The sequence below is a fragment of the Notolepis coatsorum genome, assembly GCF_963971535.1.
Source record: "Notolepis coatsorum genome assembly, chromosome: 16".
Taxonomy (NCBI): Eukaryota; Metazoa; Chordata; class Actinopteri; order Aulopiformes; family Paralepididae; genus Notolepis; species Notolepis coatsorum.
In genome coordinates this window covers 18,884,046-18,902,612 of record NC_140180.1, presented here as the reverse complement: position 1 = coordinate 18,902,612, position 18,567 = coordinate 18,884,046, and the positions used below count along the sequence as shown (strand labels likewise).

General features: G+C 44.4%; 1 protein-coding gene across 1 annotated transcript in view; it reads right to left on the bottom strand.

The window, feature by feature from the left end:
• Positions 1–18,567, bottom strand: part of hydin (HYDIN axonemal central pair apparatus protein) — a gene marked incomplete at both ends in the record, with an annotated part of 297,572 nt that overhangs the window by 178,025 nt on the left and 100,980 nt on the right. The window contains 3 exon segments of the mRNA XM_084331981.1: positions 11,747–11,923; positions 14,389–14,532; positions 17,966–18,100. Of these exon segments, the coding sequence (XP_084188107.1) occupies positions 11,747–11,923; positions 14,389–14,532; positions 17,966–18,100 (456 nt within the window).

Sequence of the window (18,567 nt, the reverse complement as noted above, 5' to 3'; positions counted from 1 at the left end):
TCTTTTTAGGACGGGGTGGAGTCACAGTGTCTGCTGTAGACATTTTCAAAGCGTCTTCGAAAAGAAATCACGCAGTGCGCAGACGGAAGATTGGCACAACGGCACAGAACTCTTCTTATCTACGTGAAAGCGCTAATTCTCATTGGTCGGTGAGCTGCTGAGCGCACGCCCATCATACCAGAGTTGCCAAGTCTGTTTATTTTCCGCAACTTTTGGCTGGCTTATTTCTCTCACTAAACTGGCAACCTTAAAATACGGGACAAAGGGCGTCCCGTATCAGTTCAATACGGAACGCGTCTTTTAGTTTCCAATTACGGGACGATTCCGTATTTTAAGGGACAGGTGGCAACCCTACGGCCCACATTAGTGGCCCACACACTGGCCCACACACTGGCCCACACACCGGCCCACACACCGGCCCACATACTGGCCCACATACTGGCCCACACACCGGCCCACACACCGGCCCACATACTGGCCCACACACCTGCCCACACACCGGCCCACACACTGGCCCACACACTGGCCCACACACTGGCCCACACACTGGCCCACACACTGGCCCACATTAGTGGCCCACACACCGACTCACACACTGGCCCACACACTGGCCCACACACCGACTCACACACTGGCCCACACACTGGCCCACACACCGGCCCACATTAGTGGCCCACACACCGACTCACACACTGGCCCACACACTGGCCCACACACCGGCCCACATTAGTGTTCACACACCTCCAAGAGCTTCAAGAACTTTGGAACAAAGAAAACTGAGTTGGCTCATGTAGGTGTGAGGTTTCAATCAAGGGTGTGACGTTGATGTATTCCCCTTAGAGACAAATGGTATGTCAGGTTTGTGATATTCAAAATATAACATAAGTTTGAGGACCTGATTAAATAAAGTATTTTTAAAGAAGTCACTTAAAGCAGTACATCTCAAGTATTAGGTGATAAAGTATATATCTTTTAAGAATAACTTATTCTGTAACTAATGAAGTGTATCTGGAAGGCACACAAGAACATTTGCATAGAAGCAGGTCCTCAGCTGACGCTTGTTAGAGGTGTGAAAAGCCTAGAGCCTTTTCCTAGACCCCACAGACAATGGTTAAAACCAGGATATTAGAAATGTAATGTCCTATAGTCAATGTAACTTTGATTAAATTGTAATTATCACTGAAATTAGGTGTTTTACCTGGAAAACTGTTTGATAGTAAACATGGAGTAGTCATGTTTACAGTTTTCATACAAAATCATAAATACAGTTCTACCATGGGCAAAAGGAGCAGGAAGAAGAATGAATCTTATGGTTACCTGCCCCCTATTCTTAAAGGGGAACTCCACTTTTTTTTTTAAATTAGCTTATTTAACATCTTCCCTGGAGTTAGACAAGAAGATGCATACCTTTTTTGTCTCTGTGCGTGCATTTTAGCTTTGGGAATAGACGCTCCGTTAGCATAGCTTAGCTTCATCACTGGAAGTGAGGCAGGACAGTAGCCTTACAGTGCCTTACAGTGTATTGCAAGGTCTGACATTGACCAAACTTGATATGCATGACCTTGGTGGGCTCTAGGTCAACTCCTGAAAAGGGGGTCAATGTCAGACCTTGCAATCAAAAGTTAGGGGCGCACTGAAATTATGGCAAGGGTTATTAGCCCCCTAACTTTTGATTGCAAAGTCTGACATTGACCCCCTTTTCAGGAGTTGACCTAGAGCCCACCAAGGTCATGCATATCAAGTTTGGTCAATGTCAGACCTTGCAATACACTGTAAGGCACTGTAAGGCTACTGTCCTGCCTCACTTCCAGTGATGAAGCTAAGCTATGCTAACGGAGCGTCTATTCCCAAAGCTAAAATGCACGCACAGAGACAAAAAAGGTATGCATCTTCTTGTCTAACTCCAGGGAAGATGTTAAATAAGCTAATTTCCAAAAAAAGTGGAGTTCCCCTTTAAACTAAACAAGTATCAGTATCAGTTTCATTTGTTCATTTCAAACCATACAACAGTACCGGATCTCCTCTCTGGTAAACAAGAATACCCTGAAGACTCTGGCAGGAGCACTCATTCAAGGGTACTACGACTATGCTTGCACCTCATGGTACCAAAGCACCTCAAAGGCACTAAAAACCAAATTACAAACATCTCAAAACAAACTAGTCAGACTACTGCTTGACCTGACTCCTAGAACCCACCTCACCCCTGCCCACTTTGCCAACCTAGGATGGCTTAGAGTAGACAACCGTAAAGCAAATCGTAAGCATCTGAGGTTTCCCTCATTTACAGAAACGACGATTGTACAGTACATAATAAAAACAATATTCACAGAAATGTTAAACACCAGAGTAAAACAAATTAAAAACGTTTAAAAATAATTTTAAAATATCAACTAAAACAGTTACAGGTAGTCACACAATGGTCTGAAATCATACATTTAAACATTCCAAGGGAAGGGAGAACCTCCAATTTTAGCGTGAGTTGAAGGACATTCCATGAGTTAGAGGCATCAAAGGAAAAGGCTGACTTCCCTAGCTCAGAACAAGATACACTACACGACCAATGTACCCATGTACATGTCAAAATACTTCCCAAAGGTCAGTGAATACCACGATCACAACACCAGAGGGAGCTCCACAAATCATGTAAAACCCAGATTAGGCTCAAACAAGGGACTAAACACGTTTCGCAATTATGCCACATCAATGTGGAACGCCCTACCCAAAGCTGTAAAGGAATGTGAATCACTACTCACTTTCAAAAACACTCTCAAAGAACACCTACGGGAGACTGCAATTCGAAACTGGCCCCTACAAATGTCCTAATCCAGTTGTACAGTAAAGACCAAATTATTATGGCCTTGTCAGTATTCCAATGTACAGTCATTTCCTTGTGTATAAGTAGTCTGTCATCCCTTCCGTCTGGTGCTGATCCTGTCTGTATAGTTCTGTGTTTGTCTGTTTATTATTTGATGTTCCGTTGATTACAAAACCATGGTAATTATACATTAAATATTCTTTATTTAGATACTTCGGCTACCGTCTCTTTATTATGTAACATTGACCAGATAACGAGCCTTCCTGTAGTCAATGGTTACGTAATATGGGGGCTCGTGCCAAACTACTCGGAGCAAACATTTGGTGGTGGCCGCTGGGCTGGATCCACACTGTGAGGTATGGTTGACATTGTCGTGTGTGTGACCCATGTTTTAGACCCCCTTGGCAAATACTTCTCCAATAGGGAGCGTTCTCAACCAGCTAGGGCAGTCGGACCATTTTATATATGGTGCCTTCCATCGCCTGGGGACACACCACATGCGATCGGGGTATTAGAAGGACCCTGTCAGGCTCCTCCTAGGCCGGCGTGTGTATAGTGTTTACTTATATAGGGGTGCTATAGTGAGGGTTGAGAACGTTTGGGGATGGGTTTGGTTTTTTTTTATACACACGACGGTGGTTGATTTACGAATATCTCTAGGTGTGGAGGCGTTAGGCGGTCATGCCAGTGCTCGCTTATATTTCTTACATACAGTACCAGTGTTTTGGTAGTGGAGCGGTGGCCGAAGTAGGTAGGGACCAGGACTATACAGACACGTAGGGTGAAGCCGTTTATTTTTATTTTTGGTTGTTGTTCTTTAGGGGTTGATTGTTTCGTTTTTTATATATAGTGGTTATAGATATCTCTCTCCTTCTCCTCCCCTGTTCCTCCCCTGTTCAAAAATGCCGGCGACAGTGGCAGACTTTGTGCATAGGCCGACAGTGGGGTTGTTAGGCGTGTGCACGAAAAATGAGTTGGCGGGGATAGCGGAGCATTATGGGGTTAAGCTGGCCCCGGGTAGGAAGGCGCAGCAGCGTGGGATATTGGTAGAGGCTCTGACCACCCAAGAGGTGTTGCATGACTATGACGATGAGGAGTCAGACCGAGCCTCTGATGGCTCTCTGGGGCTGCGAAAGTTGGAATTAGAACAGCTCAGGTTCAAACGTGAGGAGGCAGACCGTGTGCGCGCGGAGGCGGAATGGGTGCATGCGCGCGAGTTGGAGCGTGTTGACCGTGACCAAGCCGAGGCGGAGCGCACTCACGCACGCACGCTCGAACTCAGGAGGCTTGGGGCAGAGGTGCGCCCACACCTTGAGGATAGGTTTGATGTGACCAAATATCTACGTCTCATACCGCAGTTTTTAGAGAAGGATGTGGATAAATATTTTTCCATGTTTGAAAATGTAGCCACGACACTGAGGTGGCCGGCCGAACACTGGACGTTGCTGCTCCAGAGTGCTCTTACGGGAAAAGCCCAATATGTATATGCGTCACTGTGCCCGAATACTCAAAACTACGAGGCGGTCAAAGCTGCGATTCTCAGGGTGTATGAGCTGGTGCCTGAGGCGTACAGACATCGGTTCAGGGCTCTGAGAAAGGGCAGCTCGCAGACTTATGTGGTGTTTGCATATGAGAAAGAGCTGTTGTTTGACCGGTGGTGCGCGTCGGAGAAGGTGGACACCCTGCTTAAGATGCGGGAGCTCGTGCTCCTTGAGGAGTTCAAATCGTATTGTTTGCCCGATAATGTTGCTATGTACATGAATGAGCATAAGGTGACTGAGTGTTCTGTGGCTGCGAGCCTGGCGGTATCAGTGGGGGCGAGGCGGTTGAGCGGGGCGCGAGGTCTGAAACACGCGAGTGCTTTAACTGCGGGAAAAGAGGCCATATAAAAGGAAAATTGTTTTGCCCTTACTCGCCCCAGTAAGCAGATTTCGTTGGTGATGGCACCCGCACGCACATCGGTTGAGTACGACAAAAGGGGTGAGGATATTAAAGCTTACCTACCGTTTATCAGCGGGGGTTTTGTATCCTTGGCTAGTGATCCTTGGCTAGTGAGGGTTCCTGTGACCATATTAAGGGACACGGCTGCATCAGTGGCGTGGTTAGCCCTGGGCTTCTTTTTGGGATGTTTTTCTCCTAGCCCCGGATCTAAAAAGAAAAAAGAAATTTACATTATTATTATTATTATTTTGATGGCAGTATCCCCATTGTCTGTGCTGAATGTTTGTTAGTGTTTGGTATTTTTCTTTGGTTTTTAGTACTTTTAAACATCGATTTTTAGCAAGTAGTAGTTTTCATTTGATCCTATATAATTTTTTCATTCACCGATTTGTGGACTTCTTGAAAGGCACATTATAAATAAAATGCATTATTATTATTATTATCATCCAGGAGGGAAAAGACACTTTGGATAGTAGGGACTGCATATCTGCCTGTCCTGGCCAGGAAACACTTTGCAACTGTGATCTCCTCTGGCAGTAGTTGGATATTGTAATGTGTGGCGCGGGGTTGCAGCAATTCCACTGAGAGAAACTGGTCTGAGGCTGGATAACATATGCCTGTATGCCTCTCATACGTTGTTCTCCAACTCATGAGAACCTGCTCTCAAGCTCTTGCAGCATTCTGCCGAGGACTGGATAGAACAGTCTCTGTCTCAGCTGATCTCCATGAGGTCTGAGCTTGTGCCACAAGATGACTCAACTACATACTCGCCCATCCTTTTCTGCTTCCTCCTTTGGCTGGTAGTATGTTCCTCAATCCCAAGGCCATACATATGGCATTTGTCCTGTCATACATGTCCACTGCCATCTCTGAGGTGCGATAACCTTTGAGTGTGTCCTGCACTGTGCTTTTAAATAGTACAGATAGGTATTGAAGATGTGCACTTTAACGCAGCAGCACCTGGAGCCATCCATACCCATGTCCAGTGTCCACTGACAAAGACATGCTCATGATACTGTGTTAAACTATAATAAGCTTTAATCGAACCCTGGTTCATTTCCTCGGATAGTCCGGTTGGTTTGGGGTGGTGTGAAAGCTCATTCACTCTTGCAAGTGAACCCTGCTGCGGTTCATTTGAGATGTGAATGCAAAGCGGACCAAAGGCAGGAAAATACCCCAAAATCAAATCTTTTTTTTATGAGAAGACTGAAACATTCTGTATATAATTTTTTCGATTGCTTAAGCACGATTTTGAAAACAGGGCCCGGTGTTTCAAAACACTACACAGAATTAGCACAACCACACACACAATTATCAGAACACCTCAGATCCTTTGCTAAATTAAACACAAACTATACACTAATTTATAAAAACTACATTTTGTTACCATATGAAACACACGTTTCATATGACTTAATTCTGTTTGAACCAGTTACACACTGCTGTGCTTAACCTAAAACACATTTAGCAATTCTACTTCTCAGTGATTAGAGTACTGTAAGTGAAGTACACAGAGAATGTGCAAATATACAATAAATTCACCAAACACAACACAAGACCAATGCTGTAGACTGATGAAAATATAATTTATTTATCTCCATATACCCAAATCAATTATGCAGATTGATGAAAAAAATAAAATGTCTCTCCATATACCCAAATCAATGATGCAGACTGATGAAAATATAAATTTTCTCTCCATATAACCAAATCAGTCAACATTTCAACATGGAGAATCACAACAAAACATGTCCCAGTTTCCATCCTACTACAGTGTGCATAACACAGTAAGCTCAGCAAATATCAGACAAACATAAAATACTGTATCCAGTACAGGTTAAAATTACAGTAAAACAAAAACAAAAATAGAAAAAATTTAAATAGAGTACAGAAAATACTAGACATTATCTCTTTGCCTAGCTGGATCTGGCAAGAGATTTTTTTGTTGTGATTCTCCATGTTGACATGTTGACTGATTTGGGTATGGAGAGAAAATTTATATTTTCATCAGTCTGCATCATTGGTTGTCTTGTGTAGTGTTTGGTGAATGTATTGTATATTTTCACGTTATCTGTGTACAGTACTTCACTCTCCTTCCATTTTGGTTGAAGACAGGTGAACTCACCTGCTGCATTTTTATAGTGCTTAAACCTGATTGGTGTATCTACAATTAAGCAATGGTGTGTTTGTGCATCTGATTGCTGTGTTTAACCAATTGGCTCATATGTGTGGTAGTTTGACATTCTATGTGTAATGTAATGCAAGTGTGTTTAGTGTTTTGCAAATCACTGTGTATTGTTTTGCAAAAAGTGTGAGGCTGACTTTGTGCTTATAGGGGTGCAAATCTGGGCCTATGTTTTGCTCCTTGATTGTAAGGTTTTGATAATTGTGTAATACTTTTGATTTGAGTGTTTATGCAATCGAAGAAAACTGTAAAGACTAGAGATTAACTGTTTATTTCTTTTGTACATAGGCTGTGCATAATGTTTGTTTGTTTATTTGCTTATGTGTATGATTCTTAACTGTGTTTTTATTTTGTTATTGGTGTATATGTGTGTATGTATGTATATGTATGTATATGTATATATATGTATGTATGTATGTATGTATGTATGTATGTATGTATGTATGTATGTATGTATGTATGTATATATGTATATGTGTATATATGTATATTTGTACTCTCGTTGGGGCCTCTTGGACCATATCAATGTTTTATCTGGCTAAATAAAGGTTAAATAAATAAATAAGAAACTGATGATTTGGTCCTGTTAACTTTGAATTTTCTATGGGGACTGCCCAGATCCCTCTCATGGACCTGGACCTCACTTTAAAAAGCTCTAATCTAGTTCTTCAGTATTCGTCTCTAATTACTCTAAAATCCACCCCCCCGGGCTGAAGCCCCCAATGTTTTCTAACCCTAAAAACGCCCCTGGGCTGCATCCCAGTCATTTATTCGGGGGGATGTGTTGCCCTTCGACAGTAGTTCAGAGGTGGATGCTGGGATAACAGTTAGGTCTTTTGGGATGCATGTGATGAAAGTCCCGCTTCACATTGTCCACCTGACATCTGAGTTGGTGTCGGGCCCGGTCGTCATTGGGGTAGAAAGTTGTTTCCCGGTTGCGGGGGTGTCACTAATCCTCAGGAACGATTTGGCAGGAGGTAGGGTCCTCGTGAAGGCAGATGTGACTTGTGTGCCAGCACAGTCTGGTGCTGTAGACACCCTGGCAGAGGCGTATCCGAGGGTGTTCTCTTCATGTGCGGTGACGCGAGCCATGGTTGTTAGAGCTCGGGCCGAGGAAGAGGGCGATGTGGACTTGTTCGATACCATAGTAGCGGCTGACGGCGAGGAGCCTGAGAGGGAGGGGGCGCTCCAGGGGCAGCCTGGCTCGTTGTTATTGTCTCAGCTTGCCCCTACAGTTGACCAACTTGAGTCTGATGATGTTGTTTCTTCTGTTTCAGCCGGTTCGTTGCTGCCCACTATTCCTCGGCTGAAGTTGCCAGTAGCGCGGTTGGGTTCTCTTACACTCGTGAGGAACTTATCGCAGAACAGGGTAGGGATTCAAGCCTGTCGGGGATTTTTGCATCCGCTGTGGGGGAAGGAGAGAGTAAGGGCCTTAAAAGCTGTTATGTCCTGGTAGACGGGGGTGTTGCTGCGTAAATGGTCCCCTGATCCCGATGCATCATTGGGGAATGATTGGAATGTGGTGACGCAGGTTGTGGTTCCGTTTAAGTACCGTCATGATATCCTTTGTTTGGCTCACGATCATAGGCTCGCAGGGCATTTGGGGGTCAACAAGACGTTTGATAGGGTGCTGCCTAATTTTTTTTTGGCCAGGGTTGAAACGGGATGTGGCGCAGCACTGCAGGGGGTGTTCTACGTGTCAAATGGTGGGGAAACCCAATGACGTCATTCCACGGGCGCCGCTCTATCCTATCCCGGCAGTGGGGGAACCCTTTGAGAGGGTTATTATTGATTGTGTGGGGCCGCTCCCTAGAACTAAGGCAGGTAATAGTTTTCTTTTGACCATTATGTGTGCCAACACACGTTTCCCCGAAGCGATTCCGTTGAAACGGATAACGGCCAAGACAGTGTCACAGGCCTTGGTGAGGTTCTTCTCTGTGTTCGGTTTACCTCGTGTGGTCCAATCCGATCAAGGGACGAATTTCTTATCTCGTATCTTCTCGCAGGTTTTGAAACAGCTGGATATATCACATAGCTTCTCTAGTCCATACCACCCGGAGTCACAGGGGGCGTTAGAAAGATTCCACTCCACGTTAAAGACTATGCTTCGGGCGTTCTGTCGTGATACAGAGGATGATTGGGATGAGGGGGTTCATTTGATGTTGTTTGCCACAAGGGAAGTGGTACAGGAATCTTTGGGTTTCAGCCCTGCAGAGTTGGTGTTTGCACATTCTGTGAGGGGGCCGCTCAGGTTGTTGAGGGAGAAGTGGTTGGGGGAGAGCGAGCCGAAAAACCTGTTGGACTATGTCTGTGGCTTTAGGGAAAAGCTGAAGAGGGCATGTGATCTGGCGAGAACAAATCTGATCGACACACAAAAACGGATGAAGGGGTGGTATGATAGGAAGGCTCGGGATAGGACGTTTGTGCCAGGGGAGAGGGTCTTGGTGTTACTTCCGGTAACAGGGTCCAGTCTACAGGCTCGGTTTAGTGGACCGTATTGGGTTAGGGAAAAGGTAGGGGAGCTGAATTACCTTATTGAGACACCGGATCGTGGGCGGAAGACCCGCCTGTGTCATATTAATATGATTAAGCCGTTTCATACAAGGGGTCCTGTGGCCAGTACTGTGGTGGCCGCTATGCCGGTGTCGGCTTGTGTGTTGGCCCCATCTAGTGTCGATATGAGTAATGACAGTCTTTCTCTTTCAGACGGCGGTGGTGGGCTGGAGGATGACGTGATTATCCCATCTAAAGCGGTTGTGGAGGGCCGTCTTACAAAAACGGAGTCTTTGGTCACTCTTGGCTGTCGTCTGGGCCATTTATCAGAGCTACAGCAAGCTGATATCATGGGCCTGGTTAGGACTCATGGCGAACTTTTCTCTGATATCCCTTCGCGCACGAGTGTCTTGTACCATGACATTGATGTGGGGGAGGCATTGCCCATTAAACAGCACGCGTATTGCGTGAATCCACACAAACGCGCACGGTTACAAAAAGAGGTGGAATATATGCTCGCTAATGGCATCGCTGAGCCCAGCTACTGTCTCTTTATTATGTAACATTGACCAGATAACGAGCCTTCCTGTAGTCAATGGTTACGTAATACCAAGGAATGTGGTTTGATTTACTCTTTCAATACATTGTCTATCATTACTTTCACTGTTCTGTCACTATTGTGCTTTCCAAATAAAATTTATTTAGTTTTATTCAAATTCAACGACAATTTATTCTCATCAAACCATTTTTTTAATTGATCAACTCCTGTGTGATCACCTGCAAAAGATCCTGTAAATTTTGCCCTGAACAAATTATATTAGTGTCATCTGCAAAAAGAATGAATTTCATGATAGATGATACTCTACATATGTCATTAATGTATAATAAAAACAGTATTGGACCCAAAATTGACCCTTGCGGTACTCCGCAGACGATGTTCATTAGTGTTGACCTATGTTTGCCAATTTGTACAAATTGTTTCCTGTCTTCCAAATAACTTTCCAACCAATTTAGAACAGTTCCTCTAATACCACATCTATCCAGTTTTTTTTAATAATATACCATGATCTATAGCAGGGGTTAGGAACCTTTTTGACTGGGAGAGCCATAAAAGCCAAATATTTCTAAATATATTTCATTGAGAGCCATATAGTATTTTTAACGTATAATAAATTAAATATGTCTTACTTTTAATGCGACTTCTGGTGCTGCATGGTTTTGCTGATGGCCTTGTAATCTGGTTCATACGTGGTGAGGTTGAGCTTCATGCAGGCGTTGAGGCTTCCATCAGTTAAACGTGAGCGTAGGTTGGTCTTAATGTTCCTCATATGCGAGAATGACTGCCCACATGCATATGTAGAGCCAAACATGGTCAATACGGCAATACTCACGCTGCATTGTGTGGTATGTCACAGGAAGCTCGTTCCAAGTTTTAAGAATCAGCTGGTCTTCAGGTTGAAGATTTTTTATTTCTGTCCACTTGTGTTCCCTCGCCAGCTCTGCTCGCTATATCTTCAGCTACAGATACTATTAGCTGTATCTTCAAAACTAATTTCTGTTTACTTTAAAATGACACAGTATTATTAAGAAATATCACAAGTATTAAAAAAAATAAAAATAAAAAAAAAATAAAAAATTTACTCAAAAATGTCTGGGAGCCATATGCTGTCACCAGAAGAGCCATATATGGCTCGCGAGCCATAGGTTCCTGACCCCTGATCTATAGTATCAAAAGCCTTTTTCAAATCTATAAATATTCCTACAGCAAATGTCTTATTGTCCGTACATCAGCTGGACTTTGGCCTGCTATAAATATGGGGCCCGAGGACTGTGAGATCAGATATCATTGAGAAAGGAGAAGAAGATTGGACAAGCCTCATCTACGAAGACTACATATCCACGCCGTTATACACAGAACGAGATCACGGATGACTGTGTTGACAATACCAGTGAGTGAACATTCTTGTTAAATTAGTTTGGAGAACCGATGCAAACCTTGAATTATTGTAAACATCCAGTGTTTTTGAGCAACAGCAAGTGTTTTTAATAAGCAGTCATTGTGTGCTTTGGTTAATAAACTTGCAAGAGAACCAGGAGCGCATGTCTCTGGACATCCATTCTTACCAAGAAGGTTACATTTGGTTTGATACCAACGCAAGTACAGAGTACAGAGTATCTTTATCCGATACGACAATACTTTATCTATCTTTTATCTAGCACACTCAGGAGCAAAACAGAAAAAAGCATTTAATATAAAAGTATTCTGTATTTTTGTATGACAACTAATAAAGAGACTTGAACTTGAGCCTCACCAGCCGCCTCTGCCATCTTCTGTGCAGTGCACTCCGTGGCAGCGCGGTCGTACAGCTGTCTGGCGCTCAGGCAGGCGGTGGAGGTGCCGCCAGTCAGCGCCTCCGTCACCACGGCGTCCACGCTCAGACACGGCCCTCCGTAGTGCCGCGCCAGGGCCGCCGCCAAGCCGCTCTTCCCTGGTGAGACACGCATCACATGTGGTTCAGGGATGTTATTGCGCCGTAAGAAAAAAACCTGAACATTTTGCGAAACGATTTTTTCTTTTTTATTATTGAAATAAACACTCCATTTGAATGAATGAACACATTTTAGCTAACGATGACAACCAAAATCCGGCAGGTCTTTCAAACGCAAGGCAGGACGTTTGTGAAGGACCTTGGCTTTGACGTCTTTACAGCATCTCGCGCCACTCAACTGCTAACATTATCGATAGCCAATGAAAATCTGTTATGCAAGAATAGCAGGTCTTGTTGCTTTCGCGTTTCGCTTAGACCAGGTGGAAAAATAATCAAAACATACATAAAGCTCAATATTGATTCTGCCCCCCCCCCCCCCCAATGTTAAAAAAATTTAAATAAAAAAATTATTATCATGATATTAGGTCAGAAAAAACGGAATTCCGGTTAAAACCGCTGGGTGATATCATCAGAGAACATAATGTAGATTTCCATAGCTATGCGGATGATACACAACTGTACATATCTGCTGAACCAAATGATACAGCGATTAGCTCCATTACAGACTGCTTACTGGCAATAAATAAATGGATGAGTAAGAACTTTCTGAAACTAAACGAGAACAAAACTGAAATTCTAATTATCGGCCCCAAAACTAAAAAAGAAACGTTAATAAAGAACCTGGGAGGACTAACCCCTTGGATCAAATCTGAGGTCACTAGTCTCGGGGTTATAATAGATTCAGAACTGAACTTCAATTCTCATATTAGCAAAGTGATGAAAACATCGTTCTTCCATCTCAGAAATATAGCAAAAGTACGACCATTTATTAATCAGAACGATGCTGAGAAGCTAATTCATGCATTCATATCTAGCCGGTTAGACTACTGTAATGCACTTTTCACAGGTCTCCCTAAGAAAACCACAGAGGCTTCAGCTAATCCAAAACTCTGCAGCCCGACTGCTAACTAGAACCAAAAGGAGCGAGCACATTAGTCCAGTCTTAGCTGCTTTACACTGGCTTCCTGTAACATTTAGAATTGACTTTAAGGTCCTTCTCCTTACATACAAAGCTCTAAATGGACAGGGACCTAGCTACATCGCCAACACTCTAATAAATTACACGCCAGCAAGAACACTGCGATCATCAGCTGCTGGACTACTAGAGGCTCCCAGAAACAGTCAAAAGAGGATCGGTAATGCAACTATGCCCCAAAACTGTGGAACAAACTACCCCAAAACATCAGGGAAGCCAACTCACTAGACATCTTCAAAAGACAGCTTAAAACCTATCTCTTTGCTCAGGCATTTCAATGAAACATCAGGGATATCCTGACACAAATTGTACTTACCTGCACTATTCTTACCCTGCTTACTTTTATACACTGCCTATCAAATTCATGTGTCGGTTCTATGCAAATTTTATATGCACTGTAATTTTAAGAGAACTATCTTATCACACTTTTTACTTCTTACTGATGCACTGCTCTGTTGTATGTTAAATACCCTGTTGTATGTCCGTTCTATTTTATAATTTTTAGACTATTTTTAAACTGAATCATTTTAAACTATTTTTATTATTTGTATTACTGAATGAAACTGTAAACAGAGAGCCTATTGGGATGCTAGATCCTAATGTGAAACACTGTGATTTACCATACCTTGCTACCTGTCTATCTTTTTTATGCTCGCTTATGCCTGTACTGTTGTGAAGCACTTTGAACTGCAACCTCTGTATGAAAAGTGCTATACAAATAAAGTTATTATTATTATGATAGGCTGAAATTTGCCGTTAGTCGACTATTAGTCGACAAAAAAAATCATTCCATTTGGGCTGTGGGGGGTGCTTAATGTCTGAAGGAGTCGACTGAAGGCTTCTTGTCCTCTGCAAAAGCATGCAATTGGTCCACTGATGGATACATCTTGATATTTGTCTAGTCTAGTGTGTTCATTAGATGGGTGAAATCCTCTTTCAGTGCCTCTGTGCCTGTTTTCTTAGGCAGTTAGCCTCTGGTATGCGTGCCATTAGCGTTAGCCACGCTTCTAGGCCTATTTTCTTTTGGAAAGAATGATATTTTTTTTTAAATGTATATATATATATATATATATATATATATATATATATATATATATATATATATTTCTTTTTGTATTCGACTAAAAGGTCGGCAGTCGACTACGGCTGTAGATTAGTAGACTAATCGACTAATAGGGGTCAGCCCGTAAATAGGGGTGGGATTAAATAAGTGTATGCTTCTTCCCACTCCTTTTCAAATATGTAAATAACAAACAAATACAATTTAGTTTGACTTTTTTGTTTGTTCTTTGTTATTTTTTATTAAACATTTGTTATACACATTTATTATTTGAACGGCATAAGGCTATATGTACTTGATGTTTGTTTGTTATGTTGCATATTTGAAATAAACTTCAATCAAATCAAATCAAACAAGTGGCAACCGTACCTGTCAGAGGCGCCCCATGCACGATGATAGCAATGCCCCGGCGGTTGTGTGCAGCCAGGCTCTCGGGTGTGAGGTTCATGCCCATGTGGCGGGCCATGGCTCTGTAGACAGCCGTCATCTCCAGCTGATCCTGTCTGGTCATCTCTGCACGTGTAACAGAGTTAGAAATGTTATTTATTTAGATGTGAATTTTACCTAATTTGAGAAACCACAGCTAGTATTTGTTTTGTATGTTTAGTGTTATGTAAGTTTAGTGTAAGAGAGAGTCAAGTCAAGTCAAGAGTTTTATTTGTCACGGCATACAAGTATACAATGAAATGCGGGTGGTCTTGCCCGCAACGATGTGCAATACAGTGGTACAACATATAATAGAATCCAATAAAAACAACATTGTGCAATAAACAGGTAACAGGTAACATGGTGTGACATCTCGGTATCTGTACATAAAAAATATTTACAGAGCATATAGGACATGCTAGGTAGCTTTGGTAGTGCAATACACTGTTACTGTTGTTATACTAATTTAAAGTGGCCTTTCCTTTTGGCCATAAGTGGGTGTGTGCGGCATGAGTGTGTGCCCGCTCATGTTAAAGTGTTAAAGTGGCTGCTAGTGTGTGAGCGTGCACAGCGTGCGTGTCGTGTGTGTGCTCATGTGTGCTTGTGTGTGGATAGTTCAGTGTTCTGTAGCACTCAATGTTCATTGTTCAAGGCTCTGATGGCCTGGGGGAAGAAGCTGAGCCTAAGCCTCTCTGTCCTAGTAGCTGGGGTTCGCAGGCGTCTGCCTGACCTCAGCAGCTGGAACAGGCTGTTATTGGGGTGGTGGGGGTCTTTCATTATTCTGCAGGCTCTGGATTTGCACCTCTTGTTGTATAGAACCTGCAGGGGAGGTAGTGCCATACCCGTGGTACGCTCGGCTGAGCGCACACCACTCTCTGTAGGGCCTTCTTGTCCTGTGCCGTGCTGTTTCCATACCAGGCAGTGATGTTTCCGGTCAAGATGCTCTCTACAGCTCCTGAGTAGAAGGACTGGAGTATCTTCCCCGATACTCTGAACTTCCTTAACTGTCTCAGGTAGTAGTGGCGCTGCTTCGCCTTCTTTACTACTGTGTCTATGTGTGTTGTCCATGTCAGATCCTCTGAGATGTGGACCCCCAGGTACTTAAAGCTGCTCACCCTGTCCACGGTAGCCCCGTTAATCATCAGTGGTGTGTGTGTCTCCTGCTGTCCTCTCCTATAATCCACGATCAGCTCCTTGGTTTTACCAATGTTCAGGAGCAGGCTGTTGTCCTGGCACCAGCGTTCCAGTACCTCAACCTCCTCCCGGTAGGCTTTCTCGTCGTTGTCCGAGATCAGCCCCACCACCACCGTGTCGTCTGCGAACTTCACTATGGAGTTGGAGCTGAACTTGGCCACACAGTCGTGTGTGTATAGTGAGTACAGCAGGGGGCTCAGAACACAGCCCTGGGGGGACCCGATGCTCAGGGTGATGGTGTTGGAGGTCTGACCCCCCACCCTGACCGCCTGGGGTCTCTCACTCAGAAAGTCCAGTACCCAGGCACTCAGGGCGGAGCTCAGACCCAGCCCGATCAGCTTGTCCACCAGTCTGGTGGGGACTATGGTGTTGAACGCTGAGCTGTAGTCAATGAACAACAGTCTCACATAGCCCCCCTTCTGACGGTCCAGGTGAGAGAGGGTGCTGTGCAGTACTTGGGAGACCGCATCGTCAGTGGACCTGTTTGGCCTGTATGCAAATTGCATAGGGTCCATATCGCTGGGGAGGGAGGCACAAATGTGATCCTTGACCAGCCTCTCGAAACATTTCATGGCCACAGAGGTGAGTGCCACCGGTCTGTAGTCATTGAGACCTGCTGGGGAGGGTTTCTTTGGTACCGGGATAATGGTAGACATCTTGAAGCAGGCAGGGACCACTGACTCCTTCAGGGATCGATTAAATATGGTGGTGAACACAGGGGCTAGCTGGTTAGCACAGGACTTGAGTATGCGTCCTGTTATTCCATCTGGGCCAGCCGCCTTCCTGGTGTTCACCTGCATAAATGCTCTTCTCACACTGTGTACCGTCAATAAGAGAGCGTCCCCGCCCCCCCGCGGATGCCCCCCCCCCCCCCCTCCACAACAGCCGGCGCACCAGTGACGTCACTAGCCGTTGGGCTAGCAGTGCCACTGTTTGCACCAAACCGCGCGTAGAAGGTGTTGAGCTGGTCCGCAAGGGAGGCGTCGTCGCTCCCCATTGAGGGGGTGCTGACTTTGTAGTCAGTTATAGCCCTCAGTCCTTGCCATAAGCCTCGTGTCATTCTGTGCCATTTGTGCCTCCATCTTGTCGGCATACGTCCTCTTAGCAGTTTTAACAGCCTTGCGCAGAGTGTAGACTGTTGTCTTGTACTCTTCCATGTTTCCTGACTCTCTGCCCAGGTTATAAGCACTGGTGCGAGAGTTCAGGGCTGCTCTGATAGTACTGTCCACCCATGGTTTCTGGTTTGGGAACACCGTCGCCTTCTTTGTGGGGACAATACTATCAGCCAGCGTTGTTATGAATGACACCACAGCATCTGTGAACTTGCTGACGTCACTGGTGCTCCTCTCGAACATTCCCCAGTCGGCGACGTCTAGTGCGTCCTGAAGCGTGGCCTCTGATTGGTCGTCCCATTTTTTTTACCTCACGTGACACGACGGCGTCACGTGATCTCTGTTTGTAAGCGGGGACCAGCAAGATGGCGGCATGATCCGACGTGTTCGTTGCTCCCGCTAATGGTGGGGCCGGTACAGCCTCGTATCCGGCTCTGAACGGGGTGTAGCAGTGGTCGAGTGTATTTCCTCCCCTTGTGGAGCAGACGAGAGAGAGAGAGAGAGAGAGAGAGAGAGAGAGAGAGAAGAGAGAGAAGAGAGAGAGAGAGAGAGAGAGAGAGAGAGAGAGAGAGAGAGAGAGAGAGAGCGAGAGAGCGAGAGAGCGAGAGAGCGAGAGAGAGAGAGAGAGAGAGAGAGAGAGAGAGAGAGAGAGAGAGAGAGAGAGATCACCTGTAGTTTCTCAGCAAAGATCTAGGAGTCCTATGAAGCCTCTAGTGAGCCTCAGAGTTACTGAGAGTTGGCTGTGCAACATTTTTCAGGATATATATTTATGACATTAACATTCCACAATAAGCAATTTGTGACTGAATCAAAACATCATTGTACTGGATGTTTTAGTCAATTTAGTCATATTTTATTCATTAATTTTACCTGATAGATGCACAACATCTCTCATCCAATGACAAGGATGCATTGATTGACACACAGTCTGGTGGAGGTGCCAACGCCTACACTTGTCTAATCGTTCATTACTGACACTTTCATGTCGTTATTCTTCTTCAGGGAAATAGAAAAGATACTTTGTTATAATTTTTATTCCCACAGAGCTCCTTGTTATCGTCACGGTCATGAAAAAAAAGGGTTGTCTACGAATACTTCTCAAAATGTTCATTGACAAAAGGAACACTTCTCCAAATGTACATGGCATCAATTAAGTATGCACTTCAGTCGCCTATTCTGTCAGCTCAACATGGCCCCCAGTGCAGAAGCCGTACCAAGTGGCGTGCCTTCCTTAGGGGACGGAGGAGACACTTCCTGGGGTCGGTCAGCGTTCTGATTGGGCAATTCCTCCTCTTGCCCCTCCCCCTTCTCAAGGCACGCCTCTTCTTTAGGGAGACCAGTCCTCAGCTCTGGGGCGACACGGGTAGATCAGTCAGATGCAGATTCACAACTGCATGCGTGTGTGTGCGTGCGCGTGTGCGTGTGTGTGTGTGTGTGTGTGTGTGTGTGTGTGTGTGTGTGTGTGTGTGTGTGTGTGTGTGTGTGTGTGTGTGTGTGGTAGAGCATGAGTGAGCCCTAGTGCTAGAACAGTTAAGAAATAGGATCAATAAAAGAGGACAGAGCTTGGGATAGGTCCATTTGTAAACAATGCAGTTATTTTACAGTTTTAACCACATGCTAATAATATTACAAATACTTAGAAACACGAATCAAGAAATTCACAGTGTATTGGTGAATTTCCCGTCTTTTTTCAAACGTTCTCAATCTTTTCGGTGCTTTCCATAACTGTAAAGGTGCTATAGATAACATTGAGCCACTAGATGTCCCACTGGAGCACCAGAGTGTCAGCCTGTCTTAACTACTGTAGCAGCAGCTT